Source organism: Ornithodoros turicata, chromosome 5 (genome assembly GCF_037126465.1).
Source record: "Ornithodoros turicata isolate Travis chromosome 5, ASM3712646v1, whole genome shotgun sequence".
In the NCBI taxonomy this organism is placed as follows: Eukaryota; Metazoa; Arthropoda; class Arachnida; order Ixodida; family Argasidae; genus Ornithodoros; species Ornithodoros turicata.
Window position 1 is genome coordinate 8,266,684 of NC_088205.1, and position 27,689 is coordinate 8,294,372.

A 27,689-nucleotide genomic window follows, 5' to 3' on the forward strand; every position below is an offset into this window, starting at 1 on the left:
ATAATACACGTGTATTTCCTCAACGTTTTTCTTGTGCTTCTTTGCAACATATTTTCTTCGCAAAGGAGTAATATCGTACCTAATATAGAAACTCAGGCATTATCTTTTTATTTATCTATTTATTGCGGTTGCTGAAGACTGTTTATTTATCGAACGTTTTGTTGGAACGTTGAAAACATTATCTTTCACCCATAGTGATAGTACCATGTGTGAGCATCAGAATCAATCAGAATAATACCTTAGGCATGAGTCATAGCAGTCTACTTGCCCTGCTGGCCAACGTCACCATGGTCATCCAACACTCCATGTGATCTATGGACCATGATTCAAGTCTGGACGATGTTTATGTGAATAATAATGCCAGGAAATAATTGTTGTTTTTGGGAAAATCCATCATCATTTCTTGGGAAATTCATAACGGCGGACACAATCAGTTTTTCCCATAAACGTGTGTGAACAATACATGCGAAAAACAAGCATATCAAGCTCTGAAGTCTGCAACAAAAAGAATTTTTCAGTTTGCGGCGCGCACGATTTTCGTCTTTGTGCCACGTCATAACATTTCTCAGCCAGGACAAGATGTTGACGTAATCAAGGACTAAGCTATTTACCATCCTGTCTCCTTTTCCTCAAAGAGTTATCGCAATTTTAATGACAAGAAAGAAAGAAAACGAAGACAGAGCACATGATTCTCTCATTGGTCATGGGGTGCACGTGACGCACGTGATGACCAATAGAAATCGCGCTCGCGCACACTCCACCTGTGATAGGCCAACGGTTAGTTTATGTAGCCTGGAAATCCTAGATGGCGCTACGCTTCCAAACTGATCGTTGGTGTTGATGGACTTGGCGGGCAAGCTTAGCGGAGGTGTGTTCGTTGTTAGTGTATTCGTCCTGTGTCGCCGCGCGTTGTGACTTTTGCTAAATAGTATTTTCACATTTGTGGCGGTAAAGTTAATCGTTTAGTCTAAATGCGCCGATGGAGTCTAGTGACGGGGCACAGACAACGACGGAACAGGTGACCGGTAACCCGACGGGGGATGCCGGCTTGGACACGAAATGTGTATTCTGCAAGCAGGACGTTTCTGAAACTAGTGAACCGCAGCTTCTGCCATGTCTTCACACAGCTTGCAAGCTATGCATACCAAGAGACCCTACCGGTAAGCTGTATGTTACGCAAAACACCACGATAAACAAATCGTCGCACACGGGAACTTTAATGAATCAAACAAGCGATCATGACACACGACTAGCTTCAAACGTATTGGGTGAGCATTCGATCATGATTCGGTTTAGCATAATGTTGCTGACAATCGCACGTTCGTGCGCTGTAGCATTCTCAAAATTCGAAGCTCCAGCCCACGCGACGGCGTTTGTCAACCGGCGTGCGTGTCTCGTGCATAGCTGCACGTGCTACACTTCATCTGCTTTGGATCGCTTGTGCACTTGAACGCAGATATATCACCAACATACTTGCTAAATATGTTACTCGTTGAATTTGCATTGAACTAGGCGTACGAGGTTTGCATTGACAAGTTAGAATGCATGACAAATAAGACAGGAATACAAACACACGGTTACTTTTTCTACCAGTATATAAACACAACTCCAGTGTCCGGTATTTTATTGCAAAGTAACTAGAACACATGAAATGCAGAGTTTCTATAGGATGCTGCAGTAAGCTAGACATCATAACAATGATGCTTGACAGTGATTCGTGGCACATGGCTTTGTGAAGCATGTGGAAGTGGTAAGTATCACTTGTTTAGCTGTTCCTCGTAATGAGCAGCTGAATGCTGTTCAATATCAAACAGACATCACACCAAGTTTTGCCTGTAGGCATTTGATGTATGGTGCAAGTGTATGGGCCATGTACAGTAGACCTGTGTGTCAGCGTATGCAACAAGTACTCAACAATGAAAAATACCTGCACGGTACCGTTGGTTGCTTATATAACAAACACATCCAATGCTCTAGTATTTTACCTGTATTGTGCAGTTCGCATACATCCTGGCAATGTGATGCTACATGCACTACGAAACACACTTCCATGGTACCTTCTTAATCCTTGCCTGATGACTCCATGGCAATAAAGCTGGGACTTGCAAGAGCTTTGCATGCAGCACTAGTTTCATCACCATGTGGCAAGGTTATTGCTCCAAAAGACTGCATTCTACGGACACTAAGTCCATGATGGACAGTAGTGCAGCAGTATTACGATAACCAGCCATGACTGGGCAAGGGACCTTTACAGGTGTCAGCCCTGTGGGACATGGTCCTTCAGTCCTATCAAGGTGTTCCAAAGATGACCTTGTGGGTCAGAAGAACAGTTCATGTCAGACAGGCTTAGCCCTAGGATAGAAGGACAATCCCTTGACAGGGCAAAGGGTATGTCCTACCTTTGCTGAAGACCTTCAGGGTTTTTATTGTGGAAGAGCAGGAATGCTATGAGTCATAGGCTAACAACAGAGGCTTTGTCAGCAGCAGACTGCACGCGTGGAGGTCGACCTAGAAAAACTCGGGAACAAGATTGATCCCAGGAAGTTTGACTTTCAGTGGCACCGTTCTGCCTGTCAAGACGACTGGCGAGGAAGGATGCTTGCAGAAGAAAAGATTGTTGATATGACTGATGCTTTCATTGTTCACGAAATAATTCCTGTAGTCACACGTGCCGTGCCGGAACAGCGATAAGAGCCAGCCATATCAGGTGCTCTTGAGATATGCCGCCCTGCAGTCGCGCTCGGCTCGAAGTTTCGCGTTCTGCACAAACACCATGTTTCGTAGAGGTTTTCCCACACCGTCCCAAGCAGAAAAAAAAAAGTCGAGTGCAATGGGGGTGGAACGTCTGTGTCTTATCAGTGTTCTTTAGTTTCACAGGTCTGTTCAGGGCTTCCACCTACCCGTCCACCCCCATTGCATTCGACTTTCGATACATTGTGCTTCTTGGGGTGTTTCGAAATTCCATGCGCGTTTGCTGTACTTCGAGCTCAGTGAACCCTCGAATAAGACTGGTTGATCTAGATGCCATAAGCGCTGTCCTCGTCGTTCTACGAGGCGATCTGCTATCTTTGTTCTATCTGGATGCCTGTGCTCCAGCGTTTACCCAGCTATGGTAGGCGCGGGTATTGTTCGGTGTTCCTTGCGCATACTTCTTTCCCTCGGTGTCTTGAGACGTGGAGTTTATACCATGTCCCTGGTGGTTGCAACAGCGTGGATTACTTTTTGCCCACCAGGGGAGGGTATCAGACCCTCGGCTGGTGACGGTGCCACCCGTACCATGCTACCGAGCTGCTTAGCGGCGTTCGCATGGGACCAAACCTGCATTGGGATTCTGCGTTGTCTACCGAGATTGGTCTCAATGAGGTGGTCCTGAGCACGAGTTAATGATTAAGTCGGGACCAGGTTAGAAGTTCTGGAAAACGTGCTCAGGACTTGCACATTGTACAAAAGCGCATTTCATATAGTGCTACAGCTGCTGTACGCTCCAACTTGTGTGGGTTGTAGATGGGCTCCAACGCAGTCCAGACAGCATTGCACTTTGCACTAGCGGTTGGACTATGGCCAAGCCTGGATATCACTTACCTCCGCTCAGCAACTCTTATCTGCAGCAGCTTTTACAAGCGCTCGTGATAACGTGGATGATAAAGCTACTTTGTATTTGACGGAATAACGACAGAGCTCCTTGCCAACAGTTTCGGGTTCGATTCCTGTCGCTGTGTGGCTTTTTCGACGACTACCATATCTCAGTCTTTCACGTGTGTTTGTCCCTGACGTGTGCCCCTTTTGTGAGCCCAAGCTCAGGCTTTCCCAGTCATGGATGCGGTCTACCGGTTTGCCTGCATTTTTTTTACATTTTGTCCCAGACTGTATTTCACTCACATGCACTGTCACGCCTGTCGTAGTTCGGAAACTAGGTTTTGAGGCATTGGAAGAGGATGCGCCCAAGGGGTTCAAAGTTGTCCGTTCATTCGATGCCCGGTGACGCTGTACTGGCCCCTTGTTAGGACCTTGTTAGGCTCCTTGTTAGGTAAGCCTCCACCATAAAGGTCTTTCCGGGTGATAGCCCGTGGATTGCCTCGCCGGTTCAAATTGCCACTTCCTAGCCTCTAAGCCCTTTGTCTTGTTTTTCCCATTGTCCTAAACAATGCGGCCAGTGTTTGTGAATGGGCTTGGCCTGTTTTCTAGGGCAGCGCAGTTCGCATTGTCCCAACTGCTGCGTATCAGCTCTGGACGTGTGACACCAGCGATCTAGTGGCACGCACGTTTATTACGGCTGCAGAGACTGAGAGCGCGCGCGGAATGCTGTGTACCAGTGGCATGGCAGAGTAGGTAGAGGCGTCCACTCGGTGGTGGTAGCTAAGGTCGTGCTGAAGACCGGGAGGTAGTGGGTTCAAATCCTACCGCTGACTGTGTTGTCCGAGGTTTTCGGCAGACTTTGCAGACGAATGTCGGCACAGTTCTCCTTGAAGTCTACCCAGAACTCAACCCCCATGTCCCCGGCGGCTTCCTGCACTCTTTATCTCCTACACGTCTATACTCCGCTTATAGCCGCACTTGCTTCGCAGGGCTAACGCGAAATTAAAAAAAAAAAATGCTGTGTCCCAGGACCATCCTTTGGAAGAGCCCGCACATAATCCTGATCTGGCGTGAATACCGCAGACAGTGAAAGATAAGACGGCGATATTATGTTCGCGAAACGAAAGTAAAGACTAGGTCACATGACACAAGACGATGATACTGGCTTCTTCCTGGCTTACTTCTTTACAACGCACGGACACGTGTATAGAACAACATCCCAAGCAGCCACAATGTACTGAAAGTCGAGTGCAATAGGGGTGGACGGTATGTGTCTTATCAATGTTCTGTAGTTTCATGAATCTGTTCAAGGCCTTTCACCTACCCGTCCACCCCTACTGCACTCGACTTTCAGTGCATTTTGCTGCTTGGGATTGCTGTTGTAGGACATGACCTCCGAAACGTGCCTCTACTATCGCAACAATCAGTTCCAGTTCAACAGCGTCGCCGCCTGGTCGCACAACAAAACAGCTGTCACCAAACCATGAGCCACTTTGTGGATCATTCCTTCTTCTCCGCGCGTTATGTTTCTTTTTTTTTTCTTTCCACTGTAGGATACCTCCTTTCATCAAAAGAAGATTGTGTCGAAGATGGGAACATGACCTTAGGTCAGAGGACGACTCAAATCAGCAAAAAGAAGGGTCGTGTTCCTAACTTTCGAATGTCCACTAGCTTGCCTCCTATGCTCACCAAGGTTGTGTCGTTCAGCATTTATATTTCTTCCAACTTCTGTCGTGGATGATGAATCAATTATTTTTTACCTTTCCCGCGGTACGAATGTTGCTCGAAAAAATGCTGATCGAAGTCTTTCCGGACAACAATGCCGCGGAAAATTCCGCTCGGCAGCAGGTTTTCTAGTTTAGAAACAGCCTCGATCTACCCGACGTCATGTTTTCAATCTCTTTGTTTAGAACATACTTTATTGGATAGCGCGGCCACCCTTTCTGCAAAGCTTTGAAATAGCGGTTGACGTTTCAAACTGCGTATCACAAAGTGATAGCGAATCAACGTGTGAAGTCATTGGTGTACCATCCCAAGCAGCACAATGTACTGAAAGTCGAGTGCATTAGGGGTGGACGGTATGTGTCTTATCAATGTTCTCTAGTTTCATGAATCTGTTCAAGGCCTTTCATCTACCCGTCCACCCCTATTGCACTCGACTTTCAGTGCATTTTGCTGCTTGGGATACGGCGCGTCATATCAGGCACGACGACCGTATACATTGAGCTTTGTCTCGCTGTATTGAAATTTATCGTGAAATTGGGAATATGCCACCTGGAACAGCTGCTCGGGAGCACGCCGAGGGACAAATGTAGCGATTGTTCTTCGGAGAGGAGCGCTTAACGAAGCCGAAGCTATGGACGCAGTTGACAGACATGTGGGCTTTGCAATTGAAATATTATGATTAAAACGCCGTAGCTCGTAAAGTTGACTACTTTACTGCAGCTGAACATCCTCGTGCGATCCTCGTTAAAGACAGCACGCATGTGGGAAATGTACTTTAACTGCAGATGCCCCGAAAATACAGGCAGGGATGACGCTTGCAGATGATGGTGCACGAGGCGATCCGTCAGTGTCATAGATGCTTCCTTGAGCTGGTGATCAATTTCCACCTGTCTGGGCCCCAAGAGGTAGCCGGCGCATCGCTCTTACTGCTTTGTGACGCTTCCACTTGCGACAAGTGGACTCGCCGAAGATGACGTCACTTCAAAAATCCTGAACACACCCTTCTCCCAACTAGCGGACGTGGCCGAGCGGGTTAAGGCATCCCGCAGGTCGTGCTGGCGGTTAGCGGTTTCGCCCATGTGGAAAACCCGTGTCCAAAAGGAAAAGACCTGAGCAGTGTCAAAGATCAGTAGCCATCGTGCTGACTGGCCGCAAGGTGGCGCTCTGTTCCTTAGGTTTCCGTTGGTTCTGCAGCCGAATGCCCACGTGACACCGAAAAATAGGGTCAGAGACAAGTGAATCGCAGTGAATGCTGTCCATGGGAGGTGGTGGGTTCGAACCCTACCACTGGCTGTGTGCTGTCTGAGGTTTCCTCTGGATTTGCCGAAGACGTTACAGACGTTCTCCCTGAAGTCGGCCCAGGACCCCCACCCTGTCTCCCACTCCTTCCTGCTGTCCTCTCTCCATCCATCTGTCCACATCTGTACGCCTCTCATAGCCACAGTTGCTTCGCAGCGCTAACACAGAACACACACACACACAAAAACTTTCCCACTGCACACACTGGTAGCCTTCAGGACCACACACAGTTTTTCGCCCTCTCACCATGCCATATCCAACCCACTAACGCTCTGCCAACAAAAGCATTACTGACATTTCTGTATAACGTAGGAATTCGATCCTCAGTTTGCGACTCATCATTAGATTTTCATCAAATTGCCGCGGCCAATGGAGTAGAGTAATCGCCGCACGCTCTAATCTTCATAATCAAAATGCAGTTATTGTCTAGCCGGTGTATCCAGACTACCTCGCGCGATAGGTGCTTGTCGGTGCTCTAGAGCACCGACAAGCTAACCAGCTTGCTAAGCTAACCAGCCTCAGCAAGCTAACCACAAGATAACCAGCTGGGAAGAAACAAATACCTCTAGTTACCACGCCTAGAACTTCCTCTGCAAATCATCTACCTTCGGTATTTGTTTCTTCCCAAAATTGTGCTCCCCGCTGCAAACGGAGTAGCACAATGGAAAGCTACTTCAACGGGACTGCTTGGCTGACGCCATAATGCCCTGCCATAGCGATTGCTGCACGAGGCAAACGCACGAGGGTAAATTGAAGTTATGGAACTCAATGAGGATGTGGGAATCAGGCACTTGATAAACTTTTGGAGGCCGCGAATGCGCTCGACATCAAAATGAGGCTCCAGCATCAAGTCTTGTTCCTGTTATCGGAAAAGTACGCTTGGTCCAGTCTCAGAACTGGGTCAAGTTGTCGACCGCCGTGGTATCGGAGAGACAGAAACCGGAGTCTTGCCGGAAACTTGTCGTGGTCGGTGCCCTATGTTGACATTGTCACGCTGCGATGGTTCTGGTTTCCCCTCAGTTTTGCATTTACAATTTACAGTTAATGAGGTTACAGTTTTGTTGTTAGTGGCACGTGTAACTTTGTTCTGATATTCCTTTTATATCAAATTCAGCACTGGATCTTCTTCTCAAGACTGCATCCCCGTTGAGACAGCTTACCACACTACCCGTCCCTCGCTATGCAATTTAACTTTCAGACTCGTAAGGGACGAGTAAGTGTAAGGAACTGGGCATGAGGTGAAGTAAGGGACATCTGCACTGGCACCTTAAGATACGTCAGTTGCCGCTGCAGCCATAGATTTTAGAAAAAAATCTTCCTGGGAACAGCACCGCAAAGGATAGCCGTGGATGCCAACATGTTGCAGGTGTCATAGGGTACATCAGTACTGGTACCTTAAGACACGTCAGTTGCCGTTGCAGCTATAGATGCCAACATGTGGTAGGTGTTTGTCGTTTCCGAGTACGAGCTACATGACATAAAGGAAAGTTACTAGACGTTACCTGCTCTTTGAGGAGTATTTTCCTTTCAGTTTGTCTTCGTCCGATGCACTTGATTTAGGCCACGCCACTGGTTTGCATTGTACCCGTAGCATAGTTTACCTAGTATACCCTTGAGGCCTTTCACGTTTCAGCTTTCCGGCTAAACAAGGCTTATGTAGATTTGCAATGTCTGCGTTACCAGAAGGGCCTACAAAGCTATGGAGGCCAAGATCTGTCGCAGTTACGCACATACATTGCACTGGAAAATTTCAACGTCAGAGCTGCCACTATTGAGCCCATGACAGAAAACAAAGTTGACGTACTTGCGAAGCAACACTAAGGCTCGTGCCCAGTAGGGGTACAAAGCACTAGGCATCTTCCGCTTTTGAAATGATGAGCAGAAATGCCGCAACGGCTGTGATCTAGCCGGGATACTAGCACGGGCTTGGTAAGGCTCGTTTAGGTACTGTGGTACCATGACTAGGCATGGTACTAGCTGTCGTTCCCACTGTGAATGTTTGTGCACTTGTGAACCCAGCGTCTGTAGGCGCACAGTGGAACTGAGCACATTAAAGAACCTGCAAGAGGAACAGGGAAGAACTGTCTGCGTTCGAAGAATATCGGCAACTTCCAACTTGAGGCTTTGGCGTCAATTTACATGAGCTGGGTTCGTTTAACAAGGAACTGAAGTTCGCTGAACAGGCCCAGAGGAAGTTCAGGAACATACGTATCCTCAAAGAGAGCGCACAAGTGTGATGCGCCAGTAAACCGGCTGACACTGCAAAAAAGCACACTTCGGGGAACAACAACAACTTTATTGCGAGATGATGAATGGGGAGTTTCATCGCTAGGGGCGATACTCTACCCCAATGCTGGTGGTGATGCGGGGAATGAAATAATGAGCCCCTTCACAATAAGGACCTATGGTATCCAGAAAGGTGAAGAGAGCTTTGAGGGCAGAGCGTTGGTGGGCTGGATGTGGCCAGGGACCAAGCAGTTTTGTGAGAGAGGGTGGGGGAGGGGGGGGAGAGTCCAGGTCGTTAAGTGATCCGGAGAGTACGGTTCGGGAAGGTTGGTAGTGTGGGCAATTGGAGAAGAATGTGCTCTAGATCTTCTACAGCACCGCAGTGACCGCATTGGGGAGAGTCAACTTGTCTCAAGCGGTGACGCCACTGCGCTGTAAAAGCCACATCGAGGCGCATTCGATGAAATAATGCGGCATCTTGACGAGAGGTATGACGAGGCATGCGGAAAGCGAGCGCTGGGGAACAATTAGGAGATATAGGAAAAAAGGGAGTGGCCAACGGTGAGCTGCCAGACGAGACATGGTGCTGCACCACCCGCAGATACCAGGGTTCCACGAAGCGATATGCGGGCTGTGGCGACCACTTCACAGAAGGGACAACAGCTTTATTATCGGGAGTCAGGAGAAAAAGAGGAGTTGCTTTTTGGGAGGACTTTTTTTGTCTGGAGTGTGAGGCTGTGGAGGCGCTCTCGCTAACTTCTGTCCTGGTGTCCCGTCCCGGATCGTACACTGCTTTTGCTCGGGATTGGTCAACACTGGTTTTGGGGAAACCGCCCGCCAAGCGCCGACCAAGGCTCTGATTGTCGTCGCTGACGAGGAGGAGGCCATACCGTTTAATGAGGATGTGCCGAGCGCAACTCGGTGACCGGTGGTGAACCACGCGCATGCCGGTGTTTTAAACTAGTACCCAGTCTTTGCAGTACCCAGTCTCAGCATTGTACTTTCGTACCTGCGGTTACGCCCATATGGAAACCCGTGTCCAAAAGGAAAAGACCTGAGCAGTGTCAAAGATCAGTAGCCATCGTGTTGACTGGCCGCAAGGTGGCGCTCTGTTCCTTAGGTTTCCGTTGGTTCTGCAGCCGAATGCCCACGGGTCGCCGAAATATACGGTCAGTGACAGAAGTGAACAGCAGTGAATGCTGTCCATGCATGACGCCGTCTGGCGTCCTCCTCCTGCTTCCAACGGTAGTCTGGACCCAGATCGAACCTAAAAAAAAACATATACGAATACTTTTTTATGATGCTCACAATGGCCGTGCTAAATATTTCGACTATACATTCGCAGCAATTTATTCACAATAGAATTTTACAGACTGCGATTTCGCCGCCTTGACTTCGCTGTTAGCAGCTTCCAGTTTTTGTTCTGACAATGTTATGCGATTATCTTTTTCTTTACGCTGCTTTTTCTGCCAAATGTTGGTATATGATGAATTGCAGGTGCTCTGGTGGCCTTTTCATAACGTCGCGAGTTACTCGCTAACACCTGTGGCCAAGGCTTTGGTAAATGTCTGAGTTGTCCTGGGTGCTGTGTTGTTCCCGGTTTGTTGTTTTGTTGTTCCCAGCGATGTTCCCGGTTTGAGTGTCTTCGCTCTTGCTCTGTACAGCTGCTAGTTGGTGGAGAGAGCGTTCTCATTATAGGCAAGCTCACGCGCCCGATGATTCTTTTTCTTTCTTCCCACTTCAGTTCTTCTGAGGCCATTCTCTCGGCCATCCCTATACTGCGTCAAAATAGGCGGCACTGCCATCGCACTGTACACGACGATATTGAATGCTGAATCACGCTGCAGTGAGTGCCACCAGGCAGAGGGTGCTTGCAACCTCATTAAACCGTACTGCTGATCGTAGGAGTGAGGTTCATGGGGTTACTCGAGCATATGTATCTGCAGCTGCATGAGGTTCGAGGGAGATGCCTTGACATCGATCTAAACTTTTATCTCCGTGGCCTGATTCATTGGGGCGTCCACGTGGTTCCAGCACTACCTCTGTCACACATTGTCGCCGTGACTGGTCTGCGCCCACTTTGCAGCATTGACGCTTTGACGGAGCATTACCTACGGCAAGGTCATCACGTCACAGGAGCACAATCTGCATGAACTGCTAGGTGACTGTGAATACACACCGCAAACGAAGTACCGTGAAATGGAGAAGTGAAGACCTGTGTCTTCGTGGCGACTTCCAGGTCCTTCCGCTATTGTCCGTCGTACCGTCGTGCTTGCATCAGCACCACGCGACCTTTAGCAGAGGCGGGTGTGGATGAGCGGCGAACCTCCCCCGCCTTTTATGCAAGTGAACAAAATACGTTCTTAGGCAACGCAGGGCATGACAATACCATGTGTACCCGCCACTTTTCATGTCGTGGCCCCTCCTGTTTAGCTTTATACAACGGAACTGGCATTTGCCCTGGGACTGGCTCATTTAGGGGGACGGTTCTTGCTCCTCTGGAGGCTCCAATATCCGCTCTACTTAGAGGTGGCATGCCCCTGGCTGCTAACGTTACACCCTGCGAATGCATGATACGACGGAGCGGCAATACTTTTTGCACCTGTTATTGATGGAACTCTGTGGTACTCATACCAGTGCTCCATCCCCCTTAGGTACATCATTGTAGAGGAGATGGTGTTCCTCTACACGAGTCCCGACCGGCGGTAATGGAATGTCCCAGCGGGTACATGTGCGTGTCCTCAGGCAAGGACGGTGCCGGTAGAACTTAGGAGCGGGTGCTCCGGACACGTGTCCGTCCTCATCGCTGTCCACGGTCCACAACACTATTATTAGGCACTACGATTAATATCAGTTTTGCGTAAAATTCATTCATTCATTCAGTTTATCTTGTGTCCTTTCGCCCAAGCACGTATTTCTGTCACCCAGATCCCTTTAGCCCCAACAAGCGCTTGCGCACACACGTGTTCAGCAGCTGTTGCGACCCCGTCCGTGTAGTATCTTGTCAGCTGCCTGTGATCTAATTCTGAAAAATGGGGCGCCGCGCGGGACCGGTTCTCCTCGACCGACAACGACACGGCCCTATGGGAAAGAGTTTTATGAAGTTCCGTCGTGCTGAATGACCACTCACCCGACGCGGAGGCCACCGGGACGTTTCACTCTACCGCGACGAATGTTCAGGACGGCTGTCCTTTTGACAACACTTACTTCGCCACTATACATTGTCCTTCAGGAGTGCTTTCCACGCAGGATAGAGCATGGAGGGGTAACAGGGGCGCCTTAGAATAGATGTGACGTCATAGATCAAAACTCCGGCTGTTGGTCGTCAGAGGCAACAAGGACTCCAGGCGAACTTCTCGATCAGAGAGCCATACGGTATCGTGTTCGCCCGCCAGGCTAAACGGTTCGAAACGTGCCATGGGCTCCAGCCACTTATGGCATGACCCTTTGCTCGGTGATAGGTGTTAAATACGGGGTACCATGCGCTGAGATTTCATTGTCCTTTGAAGAAGGCGCACGTGCTAGCAGGCCACTTTGTCTACGGCTAGCACTGCGGCCCGTGAAGCCACCACGTGTGCGACCCATTTGAACAGTCCGGGGGCTCCCCTTTTAGGTCTGCTGCTTTTCGGAAACTCAGTCACTGCTCCTGATTTATTATTGACTGAATTATGTACTTCCTGCTTTTACTGCCGCAAAGACAGAACACTACACCGTCTCCGTTTGTATTGAAAAACGCTGTCACATATGGTGCTCGGGGTCAAATATACTCCCATGGCCGATCGGGCTCCGTTGGTGGTAGCGAGGGTTTGCTGAATACTGGCAGGTGGTGGGTTCGAATCCTACCACCGGCTGTGCTAGCGGTCTCAGGTTTTCCCTTTGGTTTTCCGAGAGACTTTCCCGACGAATGTCGGCACATTTCCCCCTGAAGTCGGCCCAGGACGCATACTAACCCCCGTCCCCTGTCCCCTACTCCTCATACGCCGATCATAGCCACAGTTGCTTCGCGGCGCTAACGTGGAATTTAAAAAAAAATTGCGTGACGTAACGGTCAGTAACTTCCGGTTTTTCGTCTGCCGTGCAATTAAACAGACGTCAATCGAATCTTATCTCGGTCGCACGCCCTCGTGTCTTCCGCAGAGGTGCCGCGGCGCCACCGTAAAACCGAAACCGGGGGTGAGCATGGCGCTACTTTTTCTTCGCCATCTAGAAAAAGGAAAAAGAAAAAGAAAGAAAACGCGACATTCTGTCGGACGAAATTGTGCATGTGGTGTCTACATGTAGCTCACAATGGAATATCAGAACATGCGCATTTCAATAGCTTCGCGACTGAATAAACGCTCAGAACACAATAGGGTGCGAAGCCACCTGTAACTTTGTATCGGTGCAGCCTAATTTATTTCACTCACAACGGACTATTCTTTGGTGCAAAATAAAATGAAAACTATGCGAATTTTTCTCTCTCTGACGAAGGAGGTTCTTTAGCCTATACATGCTAGAGAAGCTATAGAGTGGTTGGTTGTCTTTATTTATTATATTGTGCGGGGGGGGGGGGGCACCAGAAGGACAAATAAATCCGTAGGTGTACCTGTTCGTAGACAGAATGGCGTAAATGCAGGCTAGCTAGTGGATAAATTCCATGATGGGCAAGCCTGAGCGATCGGTAAAGACACCTAAACAAAACGCAACACGATGGCTCAAAAGCCAGAGTTGAGCCATCGTGCTGTGTTTCGCGTACGTCCCCAACAACACCGAATATCCTCTGGATGTAGGAATAATGTCCCAGCGGATTCGTACGTCCGACGGATATTCTGAGGATATCCATCGGACGTACGAATTCCTTAGGACATTATTCGTACATCCAGAGGATATTCGGTGTTGTCGGGGTTGTCTTTGCCCATCGCTCAGCCTTACCTATCGTGGAGTGTACACGTTCTCTCTGTTGTTTTCAGTTGCTATAACCTTTCTTTCAGTCGTTGTACGTTAGCTGTTTCAATGTGACAACGATGCAGTAGAGTCGTTACACACCTCGAAGGCGGGAAAGGACGATTGTTGCGTACCTGGATTTAATCTGTCTGCGTCTATATACTATCTCATACTGGGTTGCATCTCCCATTATAAAACATCGGCTAACGCATTTTTACTCTCCTCGTACTCGGAATAATAAAGTTGATCGACTTCGATGTGACTTGTTCGTGCCCTCTATACGTCGCCCTTTCTTCTGTGATGTCGAATTGGCACAGCAGGGTGCAGATTCAAGTCGTCGCGGTCCTCGTTGTCAGACAGGTTGACAAACCGCCATACTTTATTGTGTACACATAGGACATCCCTATCTGTTAGACTGTTGCAGCTGTCGAACAGCTTTATACATGTGCATCTGCGGACATGGGATGATATATGACTGGTGAATCCCACGATGTTTGCCGCTTGCGAAATAGAGGGGCCGAATGCCCTTTACAGCCGAAGATGCCCATGCGGATGTTTGTGTAAAATTCTGGTGGAAGCGTGCTAAAAAGTTTGTCCGGCTATGGGAGGCAAGAACGGGCATGCTATTTTCTTTCTTTACGCTCGATGTCAACGAATAACTTTATAAAAACAAGTGTCATCGGTACCCGGGCAGGCGTTGTAGAAAACGGGTCGCGGATGCAGAACGACCTAACAGGCAGGCTGCGCGTTTTCTTAAATTTTTTTAATGTACCGTGTTCGGAATATTCGTGTACGTGAATGTGTGATACAAAATTTCAGTCTGGCTAGAGACATTTTTCTTTACACTTTCGGGATGTCTCAACGGGTGCATATTCTACATGAACTGACCCATTCTCCAACGTGTGAAATACGTAAAAGGCTCCCCTGACTTAACCTTGGTCAGTCTCTCTGGTGAGCTTTTGTCCGCCCCCGGTGAGCTTGTGTCCGGGGAGCTTTTGTCCGCGCACCCACATAAACAGACTTCTTGGCGGAAAATTATGCAACGATGCAGACGTTAAACGTTGCAATGTATTGTGAGTGGCAGTGCACGAATATTTGTGAGGTTAATTTGCTGGGGGTCATCTTTGCTTTTCTTTGCGGGGCTCGATCTAAGCAGCGTGGAATGACGTGGGCTGGCCTGGTTTTCTCCCTCTTAACACGCGGGAAGGTCGCATCAGCGGCTTAGCCTTGAAGCCTTGGGAGGACGCCAGGAGAAGAAATGCTCTCGTCCTTGTGCTTTGCTTTAGGTTTCTTGGGTACATAGCCTTGGAATACCGGTCTTTAAATAACGCCCGTCGACGAAGGAGTCATGTTCCCAACGCCAGTTGGGGAGAGTCTTGCACTGAACCTCTGCCTCTTATGGCGTTGATTGGCAGTCTTCAGCACTCACAAGTTTCGCATGACCAGTTGATATGGCGGACAAGTCTAGAGCGAACGAATGTCAAGTCCACCATCGGGTTGATGTCCCTGCTCCTGTTGAAGTGGCATAACACGCACCTATCAGCACGGCCTGACATGAAACACGCAGCGGGACCGGTTCCGGTTCAGAAAACTGTTATGAGCACCAGAAAATGACCCGGTTCCAGAATCGAGGTGTATACATGGCGGCCATTCGGAAAAAAGAAAGAGAGAGAGAGAGAAAATAAATGCAGAAGAAACGGCACAGCAAGCTACAAGAACATCAGCGTAAACTTTTATTTCTCTCTGGTGTGCAGCGTCTCGTTATATGCCAAATGACGGCATGTTGCAAAGCGAAAGTGCCAGTCAATTCCGCACATAATGTGTACTGGTGACATGCCGAGTATAGCCCAGACGTTGCAACCAACGTAGTGCCTGCTTCCATTTCATCGTAGCAACAAGCGAGCCTTTCGTCCCACAGAGCAATTCCCCTTTTCTATGATTATCTTGGCCCTCTACGCGTGAAAGGAGGCCCGACTGCACGATGACTTTCCGTAAATAACTGCGAGGGATGCCGCCGCTCGTCAAGGAGGAGCAGATGAGACAGGATGTCGCTTGGCAGGACGTTGAAGCCACCGGCAGCAGGGAGGAAGCCAGGTTTCCCTGGAAGGAGAAACGCACGGGATGTCATGGAGACGCGCACAGATCTGCTGGAACTGGTTTGCAAGATTACACGCATGAGTGACGGTAAAGGAGCGTTGCGTCGGGAAATGCTAGACTTCGGTAAAGCTACTTCGGCAATCGCACGTTCAGCGAAGAACTTCTAGTGGAGCGGCACTCTTTGTAACCGTGTGTTTTCATAACAGATGGGAATCCGTGTGCTATCCGTAACAGAGTTCACTGTTTAAGATCAGTTACAGAGAAAAAAGAAGAGCGTACGGAAAGTACGCAAGGGATCGTCTTGTGTGTCGGAGCGATTACCACTTACTTCCTCATACATGTTCTTGTCCTCGAAACCACATTTATGTCGTCTGCAATAAAAAAAGCTATTTGTTAGCGGACTCAGGCAACGCCACCTGGAGCCTGAAACATAGTGGTGACGTCGGAGGCAGCCTGTCGTTGTTGGCCTCACAGTTGTGGGAATGTCACGACTATAGCTGAAGATTAGGTGGTGATGGAAACAGACGATAGCTTAAACGACGTGAATTAGTCGTTAGGAGTCCGCCAATCACGATGTGCTTTCATTGGCCATAGTTATGGAAACGAGCCGCCATTAGCCGCATGGCAAGCCATTAGTAGCCACGGAAAGCCTGTATTTGAAATCTTCAGCGGCCATTGGCTGAAGCAGACGACACAGATGTGAGGAGGCATTAAGGAGGCTATACGTGAGGCCGACAACGGCAAGCCCTATCACCACCACCACCACCACCATTAAGGAGGCTTTCTCTATCCAGGTGGCGTTGACTCAAGCCATGTCTTCAGCAACTGGAAATGGTACTAAACACTCGGAAATCGCTATGTCCGTGTCCTCCTGTCGTCTGCAACTAGCCTACCCATCTCGTCGTCATAGACACACATGTAAAGGGAACGCGAGTGAATGTTTTACCCAGGAGGTGACCTCTACGTGAGCTACGGGATCATCAGTCACATTCGCAGCAAGTACTTCCGTAGCGTCGCCCCCCTAATCGCCCTGCCCGTTCTCGTCTGCACCTTGCCGAAGCACAGCACGACTCCACTAACGACCGATTCCATTAACGACATGGACGCTACCCAAGCCTGAAGGTATAATCAGCCGAGTGCAGACAACAAACCCACCTGGGCACAGTACGCGCTTATACAAACCGGAAAGGGCGTTACGCCATGAGCAGACATTTCTGATATACCAGGACGGCGTAAGCGGATTAATAGCTGCCTCTGTTCAATTATCCTTGTCTCCTTTTTCCTTCGCATCCTAAATGGGTCTGCAAAGTAGATCCGGTTTCTCAGGGGAGAGGGGGGGGGGATCGAAATTCTGGGAAAAACTCTCTCTCGCCCGGGGTTGTTATCGTTCAACGGTGCGGGCTGTTATCGATCGCCGTGTCCTGCTGATGCGGGGGGGTAGAGGCCTAGGGACGGTAGCCTGTGATTGAAAAGGGGCTGGTATCTGGGCAGCGGGCGTTGCTAGGGGAGACGGTCGATCGATAGGCCCTCATATGTATGTATGTGTGTGTTTGTCTGTGGGAGCTCAAAACTGATGTGGCGTGAGTCAGGGCTGGGGAAAGGGGGGGGGGGATAAATTCTTATCTGGAGGAGGAGACGGCGGGATGGAAAATGAAATGCGGAACGACGGAGGGGGATTTTTATGACGGAGTGGGAATAAAAGGGAGGTGGGAATGTGTGCGATATGTTGACGTCGGGAAGAGCGAGTTTTATTGGATGAACTCTTGAAGTGTGGCTGCGCGAGTGGGTGAGTGAGGAGTTGGTGTAAGGCGGTGGGGAGGGTGGTGCGACGATGAAAATGGGTGAGGCCGGAATACTTGCTTGAATTGGACTGCGGAGTTGAAGTCTGTTGTGTTTTCTCTGTTGTAGCGTTAAACGAGTTACCCTTACATGTACGACTGGTTGGTCTGGAAATTGGTGTAGGCGCGTACAGACGGGGAAGGGGAGAGGAGACACACACACACCAAGCGCTTCAGCACTGGTTGGTCTGTTCGATACTGGTTGGCGTGTTTGATACTCCTTGAGTATTTCTCAGAATCACAGATGACGCAGACATTTGTTTGACTGCGTCGAGAAAGATGATATTCTAGCGGAAAGACGCATGCACACAAAACATGAACGAAGAGCACGTTCCAGGAATGTGCTGACTCATTCTGTAAGATACCGACCGAGTTGAACTTGAAGCCCCATGATTATCACGTGGTACTCTGTTCCTGGCCTCGTTTCCGGTAGGGTTTCTTGAGCGTGAACCTTGATCATGACAGAATGTTTCCGTTTGCAGTGTCCTTCATGGGCTTTCCTCCATCACCAACACCACAGCGCCGTGCGACTATGTTTACAGCACTCTTTTTTTTGGGGGGGGGGGGGGGGAGTTGTTTTTTGTGGAAGGCCTTTCTATCCTTCGGCCCTGCTGGGTGTGGCTTCCGAGTAGCTGGATGGAAAGTTCCCGAGACAGCGCCGGCAAGCAGAATGACTACCGCTGGCGTCACTTATTGTCTGCGCAGAAAGAGCTGGCGTTCTGCCAGATGCGCATCTTTAAATCTCCTTTCCTCCTGGGTCCAATACCGCGAGAAAATAAATACAAGACAATGAAGAAAGCGCTTCCTGCTGTATCGTGTGCATGAGATTAACGAAGTGGGATTTCCTGACTGTCGAATTCCTCTTTTTTTTTGTGTGTGTGTGTGTGTTTGTTGTTGTTTTCTCTCCGTCATCCCAGCCCTTCCCTACGGCTTCCACAAGTTATCTTGGGTCGATGTTCCTCGTCTTCTCATTTTTTTTTAAAGAGAAGTTTAGCGAAGTTGGTTTGTCTGCCTTTTTCATGGAAACTAATGATTAAAAGAAAAGCGCATTATTTTTCAGCTCTTGGCAACAGTGTCTCTTTTTTCCACGTACGTGGTGTGTCGTCCCTTCAAGTGGTTTCCTCGAATCTCCCCTGTATTTCGGAAATGAGCAAGAACCACCAGCTGACGTATCAAGTGGGGGGGGCATGCGTACCCTTACGTTCAGTAGTGCTTCGTCGGCGCGTGACTCACTATGGGGTGGAAATCACTCTTGAGATTTGCGGGGCTCACTGCAATCAGAGTCCCAGGAGAAAGTTTCTATGACGCGTTCGCTTCTTTCCAGCATTCGTGCGGAAACTGACCGAGATGGAGGCGACGATGGGGATTCCTGAGCAGTGCTCGCTCAGGCGAATGTGCGTTATGAATGTGATACATGTTGGATGCATTATATATTAACACCGCAGGGTACTAAAAGATGCCGCATTAGTGACCTTACACTTTAAAGGATCGCGGTTGATGTATGAATAGTTTTATAAGACGCGAGGAATGATGCGCAAGTGGTGGGAAATGGACTACTCGTCAAGTGGGGACCTCCACCTGTTCGACGTAATCGTTCAAATCCTCCAAATGGAATAATGTACACAATGTAACAGAGACAGCTATAATCCGTCTGATCGGCTGCGCGCTGTTGTTGTCTGGCATGTATTATCTTGAAATGTCATAAAAGCTGGGCTCTGACAAACGATGATGTATATAAGAGGATGGACATGTATCGTGATTGCAGACTGTCTAGTTTCGTCGAAATCTGTCCAGCCGCTGTTGGTTTTCTTCGCGCTAAGCCTCGGCGTAGCCTCAACTAAGGCTACCGCGAGGGTCCGTGAGGTAAAAATAAATTTAATGAAACTTTTCATGTCGCATTTTTACCTGCACGATGTTGCAAACAGGTGAGAACGAATACTCGTTCACAGAGACATTCCGCTTTTCGTTTTTGCACTGTTTACCCTAAATGCCGACGTGTGCATTGTTAGGTCGGTGCACATTAACAAATAAATAAAAACTATGATTGACTACTATCTTGTTGCAAATACAGACAGAGAGAGAGAGGGAGAAAAATATAATAATCACCGACCTCATTCATGGCAGTGTGCCTGAATGGTTGAGTTACCTTCTGTTTGTTAAGTACGTTGCGTGTTCCCTAATAGTATTACATAACGAATTCATTGCCAGTGCAGGCCTGATTCTTGGAAATATCTCCATGCTTATCGCTACTGTTACATTGTACTAAATATAGCGGACGCCACAGGTGGTGCTGTTGAGGCAGAGCCACGCTGACGTGGACTGATGGAATATCGCGGAAGTTAATTAGCGATGTCATTTCGAGGATTAATTATGTATGCTCTACTAATTCATGAGCAGGCTGTACATAAATCATCAGGGAGAAGGAACAGAGCCGAGTTCCAATTAAACTGCGCGGTATACAGGGTGTTTGCTCTAAAGCGAGCGATAAAAGAGAAACGAGAGCTAATTTTCAGCTACTTGACTAAGAAACGGGCGCTACTAGTGAAGCAGTACCTGTTACTTACTCAAGTAGCTGAAAAGTACCACTTGCTCTTCTTCTATCGCTCGCTTTAAATATAATTTCTGGACACGTTAGAGCAAAAAAATAAAATAAGCTTTCACAAGCGCTACGCATGCACAGCGACGACAGGAAACCGGATGATAACTTTACGCTCCTTGTGTAAGAAACTGGTGCTGCTAATTATGTAGCACCTGCTTCTTACTCAAGGAACAGAAAAAATAGCACTAGTTTTCTTTTGTTCGCCTATTTATAAAGTGCTAGTGAAAGCTTAATTTTGAACACCCTGTATAGAGACATGTGAGTGGCACGTCCTGGCAGTAGCAGCCTGGGGATGGGCAAAGTACCTCAAAAATTGTACTTGAATTAGAGTACCCAGCACATGTTGTACTTACAAAGTATCATACTTCAAATGTGCTTAAAGTAAAGTTCAGGGTCCTTTGCGAAGTACTCAAGTACATTACAAACTTAGATCGTATCGCTGAACGTTTAAACACTTGGTAGTAATGGCGTAACACTTGGCGCGAGGTAATTACGTTTCGGCTGTCATCTTCAGAAAGCCTTTAGCTACCATTTTTGCCAAGTGCTATAGTTAGAAGAAAAGGATAGTTTACAGCTGACTCATTAATATGAGAGAAATGATTTTGCGACCAAGTTTTGTGTTTATATTGTGTACTTGAGTTTCTTGAAAGTAAAGTACCGAAGAGAAGTACTTACAAGTACAGTACAAAGTACTTAAAGAAAAGTGCAAGTACTAAGAAATGTACTACTTAAAGTAGTACTTGAGCGCTTGGTAGCTTCAAGTATCTACTTACCATCAGTGCCCTGGCATTTCACTTCAGACTTACCTTTGCGAGAACGTCTTCCCTTTGTTTGTTTGTTTGTTTTTGTTTTTGTTTTTTACCAAGGGCACTTGGCCAAACAATTTATAATTACCGCCGTTTTCACAGCTGCAGATGTAAGCGCATGTGTTCGGTGCAAAATATACACGCTTATAATACGCATAAGTATTCCACCCATGATCGTGCGCCTTGTCACGTACGTACATAATGCAGACTTCCCTTACGGGTAAATCTGCTCCAAATTACTATTTAACTCCTCGCAGCTGCGGTTATATATACTTTGCGCGGCGCGCGTTATGGAAGGTTACGGATCCTCTTGATACTTCCAGCACGGAATTCTATGTGAGCTGATGATTGATGAAGGGGAACTGTTTTGGTTTTGTTGTGTTTAGTACAGAAGCTGCTAGGCGCACCCATTTACACGCTTATCTGACGCTAAAGACGAGATGGAAGCATAAACCGGGCCAAGTGCTGATCTGCCACAGACGTGCCGTTGCATGGGAAGATAACCAAACAGTATGTGCTAGTACCGTAGAAGAAGCATATCTGCACGTGCGTCTCCGATTCTCTTTCGTTGTGACGTGACCGGATGCGGGCCGTTTTGACTAATGTGATGAGGGGGAAAGCCTGTTAGAAAATGACGGGAGGGGGAAGGGGGCCGTGAGGGATCCAGTCGTAGAACCTAAGACTCCCCAGGGTTTGCCCGCATCGAAATGGGTACCAAGCCAAGGTATGTCTTTTTTCTTCTTCTTCTTCTTCCTTTCTTTCTTTTTGCAAAAGCTCAAAATTGCTATCGACTCGAGTCGCTGTGGAATGATCAATATATACAACCAAAAATATATAACGTTTAGTCATTACACGTCGTAATATGTCACAAATAAAAAGGAACTATCAAGTACATCAAAATCAAATGATAAAATTCGATTTTGGTGGAGATACTGGGTATTTAAATACTATTTTGGAAACTTAAACACACACACACACAAAAAGGGGCGGCATGCAGGTTTTTGTAAAAGTTCGGAAACGACCTGATTGATGGCTATCAATTGATTTATTGATGGATTATCAAGACAATGATCATTGAATCAAACAGTTCTCGTTATTTCAATGGCTTGTCTCAATTTCAGCATCCTGTCAGCTTCTCGCCAGGGATGAAAATAGGAAATGTTTTGCATGATCCGCTGCACAGATACGTGCCACGATAGGTAACGCGTTGCCGTGGCAACAGCGTAATCCCGCGCCTCCTCTCCTCTCCTCCATTCCTCCGCTGTCCGGGTGTAGAAGCCTTTTTCAGCAAGGCAGCAAAGTATACACAAACGCCATCATCACCATGCCACTTCAGAAACCGCGTTGAACTGAAAAAAAGAAAAAGATCCTGACCTCGAACGCTTGTCAAGGATCCTTTCAAAGCAACCTCTGTCCTTTTGAAACACACACACACACACACATCGCCCATGCGTTTCGAGGTCACAGCGTCCGCCGGGCTTTCATTATGACTTCCCCTCCCTTCGCATGCCCTCATCTGCGCTGCCCTCTTTCCTCTTTCTTTTCTTCCTGAGTCTTTCACCTCGACTCCCTGAAGCCCACACAAAGCCTCTACCAAGCTTGAGTTAATCCCCTCACTTTCGAAACCTGTCCACTGCCGTTCGAATTCCTGCTGCGCACTTTTTTCTTTTTTTTTCTGCAACAGACGAGATTTACGAATTCGTCGTCTGCAAACGACTTTCGTCTGCTTTTCCCGCAGGAGCAAGGTTTGCAGACGCTGGAAGACTTGGCTGAATCCCAGTTTGCAATTGCAGGTTTCCAATAACGATGCAAGCTTTATCGATTGACGGCCTAGTGACCTACTTATCTTTTCGAGGTATATTGCTCCAGGAAGATAGTCGCGTACAAGAACGAAGCCTGGCAACCATCACTTTATGGCTTCCCCTTTTGTCTGCTTTCTCTCTAGCCAGAAGCGGCGAGCCGAGCTCATGTAGTCCAAACTGGCAAGAAAGAAAAGCTCACAAAGAAACACAAGGCGCGCATGGCGAACTGGTTTTCTAGTGCGTGTCAGCGAGGTCATCGCTCCCGCCTGAGGCTGTCGCGTTTTCTTTTTTTTTTTTCCTTCTGGAATCGTTCTGTTTCTGAGGGAGACCCCGCAGCGTGAGTTCTACCTCGGATGGGTCATGTCCGCGTCTGGAACTTGTCATGCGGAGCCTACGCTTGACTTGCTTTGGACTTTGGGAAAGGTGATGTGGAACGGGGAAGCTAAATTACGCGCGGACGGGTTGCGAGGGATCGTAATGATCGGGTAGCGCGCTAATTGCGTTGAGTCCTTATGGGCGTTGAACGATGGCGATGTCAAGCTTCCTCGTGGAAATCGTAATGTGCCCGGATTCGTTCGGTGAACGAACCGAACTACCCGGTTTTGCTCGTTAGTGACACTTGTAACTGTCACAAATGCTGCATCTAAAGAAACAAAAAACAAATAGAACAACAACAACAGAAGTGTAGGGAAGAATCTACGGAACTGCGAAAGATAGAAAGGAACACCTCAGGCACCACAGCTGGTAGTGCCACCAGCTCCCAGCGTGATGTCATAGAGCCGTTACGCTGTGCCAGGTGGCGCTCCAAAGCGTGCGTGTCAGCGCCCCTGGAGGCGACCTCATCATAACTGGGCTGTTTCCGACCAGGCCACATCCTGTACCGTTCTGCCATATGTTATACCTCGACGACGTACATGATCTTTTGCGATTTCAGTCAAGATGAAATGTTTGATGAATTCTTCAAGAGACGTTCGGCTAGAGTTGGGTACACTGGCTCCGGCTGTCTTCCCCGTGGAGGGCGGAGGAAGTTTTCCAGCATATTCTACAAGCCTAGAAGACGATGCTGGCGATTTCACACATCATCGCGTGGATTATGTCTTGTGTTCGACCTACCTCGGTGAATGTGTACAATGCCTGATGAAATAATTGGAGGAAACTACTGAAATAAAAGCTGGAAATCTCTTATCCTTGCCACAGCAGGTGGCTCTGATGGCAGAGAGCGAGGGCGCCCCCTGGGCAACCGAACGAGCCCACACCAGGATGGAATAACGTGAAAGCACGCACATAAATGTGAGATATTGATGCCGCTGACAAAATAGAGCGCCTCACAGCGGCAACATGAAAAGGCAGTCCTGCAAGCTCTCGCCTTCAACACTTTGTGCAATGGAGCTGTCGTAGACCTAGGCCTTGTTGATGAACCTAAGTTGTCAGCTGGACTTGTTTCTGTTGCCTTCACCTGATGAATGTATCCAGTAAAACGTGAAACATGCTGTGCTTTTCACGATGTACTTGGCAGCTAAAGACCATATCATTATGCCACGTTGCCACCCGTAGTGCACAGACCTGGCCTTACTGAGAGGACTAGGTAATGAATGAAGAAAGAAGAAAGTCACTGAAAAGGTTAGCCAGCTGCGTTCTTCGTTCATTGTTCTTAGGCACTTCCGGCTTTGTGTGTTTGTCCTTTCTTCTGTGTTCCAGCCTCAGAACATCAATTTCCATCGTGTTCACGAGGTAATGTGTGGTACACGTTCGAATAATTCCTCTGCGAAGACATGCGCTTGCACATTTCCAAGAGTCCGTCTGGCAGCAGCAAAACGTCAGCACAAATGACAACACCTTACAGTTCTGCCGTAATGTCTGTGGCGGCAGGAGATACCATAGGCTTATATGATGTCCTGTCTTTGAATACCCTATAGTACCCAATTACAAATTATTCGGCAAATATGCGCAAGAGAACGGGATCGTCTGCAGTTCCCTCACAACCTACCATGAATCGACCTTCCTAACCTTCATACAACGAGAGGCCATTTGATTTCGCTGTAGGCGACACGTCCGTTGTGGTGCGGTCGTACTATTTGGCAGCTCTTTGCAGATTCCGAGCGCTAGACGGCGCAGAGCGGATAATGTCCAGACCCCACATCGGGAATGGAAAGTGTGCTGGGCCATATCACCATGCCTATTGAACGAACAGTGACGTGCACCTCCATGAACGAAATTTCTCGTGTTTGTCTCGCGGCGACTCGTCCGACAAACTGCACGGGCTCTTGCGACGGAACAACGAGAGCAGTAAGGGAGAGGCCTCACAGGAATCCAGGCAGTGAAAGGGGAATCCAGGAATTGGCAGTAAAAGGGGACAACATAAATTGCTCGTTGGATATTTTACGATGCTTAACAGTCCTCTTCATTCAAGATAAAAAAGTAAATGACAAACATCTTGTCTTACTTGCAAGAAACAGTTTGGTAAAGAAGCATGTCCTAACATGTGGGGGGGGGGGGGGGGGGGAGAAGCATGGCGGAATCCATCCAGGTAACCGCCATTCCAGCCCAAATTTTCTCACGATCTCCCTTATTTGGCTGCACTCGCTGCACCGGTTCTGGAAAGTTCAACGATGGTTCTGTGAGTGCGCGGTGCAACCTCGACACCAGTGCTCCGTGATCACTTCCATAATGAATGGGCATCTGCACACCCTCTACAAACTCTCCTCTTCTTCAAACGGTGTGTAAGTGAACGAGGGAAGTCCGTGACGTTCACAGTCCCGATGGGAGGGCCTTGTCGGATGACTGGTGACGTAGCGCGACGCTTCCGATGCGTCGTAGCAGTAGCGGTTGTAGACGAATTTGCAGTGACCAATTATAGCCGTACAGGATCTTCTGACGTCACGCGAAGGCATCGAGCCGGGCATATAGATGCTTTTTCCGGGAGTTTTTGTAATTTTTGTTTTGGCTTGCTGAACCTACCCGTCCTCGTCTCTTGCTGCATTTGCAATCAAGTATGTTCTACAACCAACTATCCCGCTACAACCCGCTTGTTTTTGTAAATTTGATTCCAAATATTGTGGCTACTCGTAGACTGTTTGAAAAGGGCCTTGGCTCCCCTTTCTTTCGTACCTGCTTTCGTCTCGCACATACGTTGCGTTTGTCGCAGAGTGGATACAATAGCGCAGTCAGGCCAGCTGGTGGATGGACTCCATAATGAAAAACGCCTGGACGAAAAAAAAAAAAAAGACTACGCAGAAACCGCGCAACCCATTTCTCTGCCGTGCATCCTTTCGTCGCCCACGCTCAGGCATTGCCATTATTAAATCACAAAGCAATGTTCCCTGACGTATATTCACGCTAAGGAATCTTGGAAGGCACAGGAAGATGTTTGACATTTCCGGTGCAGACTGTGACAGGGCACGACCGGAAGTTCGCTGGTCTGCGGAACGGAAGTGAGGTATAGCAGCCGCTTCCTGTGTGTACGTTTAGAAAGGTACGTGTGCGGCAAATTATATTCGACTGCTCATGCTGGATTGCTTAACACGCACGCGAAAAAATAATAATAATAAAGAAAAAAAAACTTTGGCTGGGGTTTAGGTCTTTCTCGGCCTCGAAGTCCTTCAGTTGATGATATATATATATATATATATATATATATATATATATATATATATATTTTTTTTTTTTTTTTCGTAAGACATTAGAGTAGCTCCATCGCACACATAATGTGGAGTGGTTCTAATATCCGTCTATTATGTTCGCCACAATTTTTTGTGGGTAACTCACAGCTCTCTCTCCTTCTAGATTCGTCTACTTTAGTACAGTACCCGCCCACACAGCACATTACCATTGTCGGTCCAACATGGGCAGCCGATATAAGTTACATTGGTCCAATATTGGCCGTGCAACTCAGTCCGATGTTGCGCCAATGAAACTGCCAATATTGGCCCAACGTCGTAAGCCCGTGGTGAGCCAATGAAAAATATGAATGATCTAGTAGCTCGTGCGGCCGTACCAGTATAGTTTTAATGTGCAGCACGACAACAGAAACGCATCCCATTACAAAGCATTATTTTTTTTTCTTTCCTTTCTTTTGTTATATCTTTGGTGTAGATATCAAACCTTGCCAACAGTGGCACGCGGGAGTGAGATTATAAGGTTCCACTTGCTCTGGGATCCCGGTAGGCCCACAGAGCTACACCCATCGCAGAAAACATGTGAGCAGCAAATTCAATTGATGAACAATTTCTGTTGCCAGACCAGTATTCGCGCTGCGCTATAATGTTGTACAAAAAGTCGCCACGAATCCAGTGAACCGCCAGAAAAAGAAAAAGAAGAAAAAAAGCCTAAAGTAACTTAACCTAGCCAAGTGCTAACAATCTCTCCTGATCTGATGTGACCACCATGGTCACATCAAATCTTTTTTATTTTGTTGTTTTCGCTTTACTTCGTAAATATGGGTTTTTGTCAGCCAAGTGCCACCTGCGACAAAGCTATGAAAGCCTCGGAAGCTGCAAGTAGTTAATTTAGGCACCAGAGCACCATGTGTGAAGAAAGTCAACTCGCAGCAATTGACAGCGATCGCGGTGCTCACGCAGGTGTTCTTCCTAATGGCTTTGCGATGAAAGAAACAATGTATCGCTTACTGAAAAGCGCCACGTAGGAAGGTTGTTTCGGAGAAACGGGATCCTACCTTTGCAGTACTGCGTGCACCTGTGGAATAGGTCCTGCAGCGCAGTAGGAGCCGAGGCAAATGAAACACAGGACGTACACAACAAATGATAGAGAAACCACCTTCAACCGCCATTGTTTGTAATAT

General features: G+C 48.0%; 1 protein-coding gene and 1 long non-coding RNA gene across 5 annotated transcripts in view; one reads left to right on the forward strand and one right to left on the reverse strand.

Annotated features, from left to right (window-relative positions):
* Positions 1-810: 810 nt before the first annotated feature.
* Positions 811-27,689, forward strand: part of LOC135393944 (E3 ubiquitin-protein ligase TRIM33-like) — a 57,691-nt gene continuing 30,812 nt past the window's right edge. For all 4 annotated transcript variants that reach the window (XM_064624308.1, XM_064624310.1, XM_064624313.1 and 1 more), the window contains exon 1: positions 811-1,160. In XM_064624308.1, the coding sequence (XP_064480378.1) occupies positions 980-1,160 (181 nt within the window). In that variant the 5' untranslated portion in view covers positions 811-979. The remainder of the gene's footprint in view (positions 1,161-27,689) is intronic.
* LOC135393945 (uncharacterized) lies at positions 1,608-2,720 on the reverse strand. Its single transcript, XR_010422728.1, has 2 exons — positions 2,400-2,720; positions 1,608-2,310 (listed from the first exon to the last, which is right to left on the reverse strand). It is a non-coding gene; the product is annotated as an uncharacterized LOC135393945 (long non-coding RNA).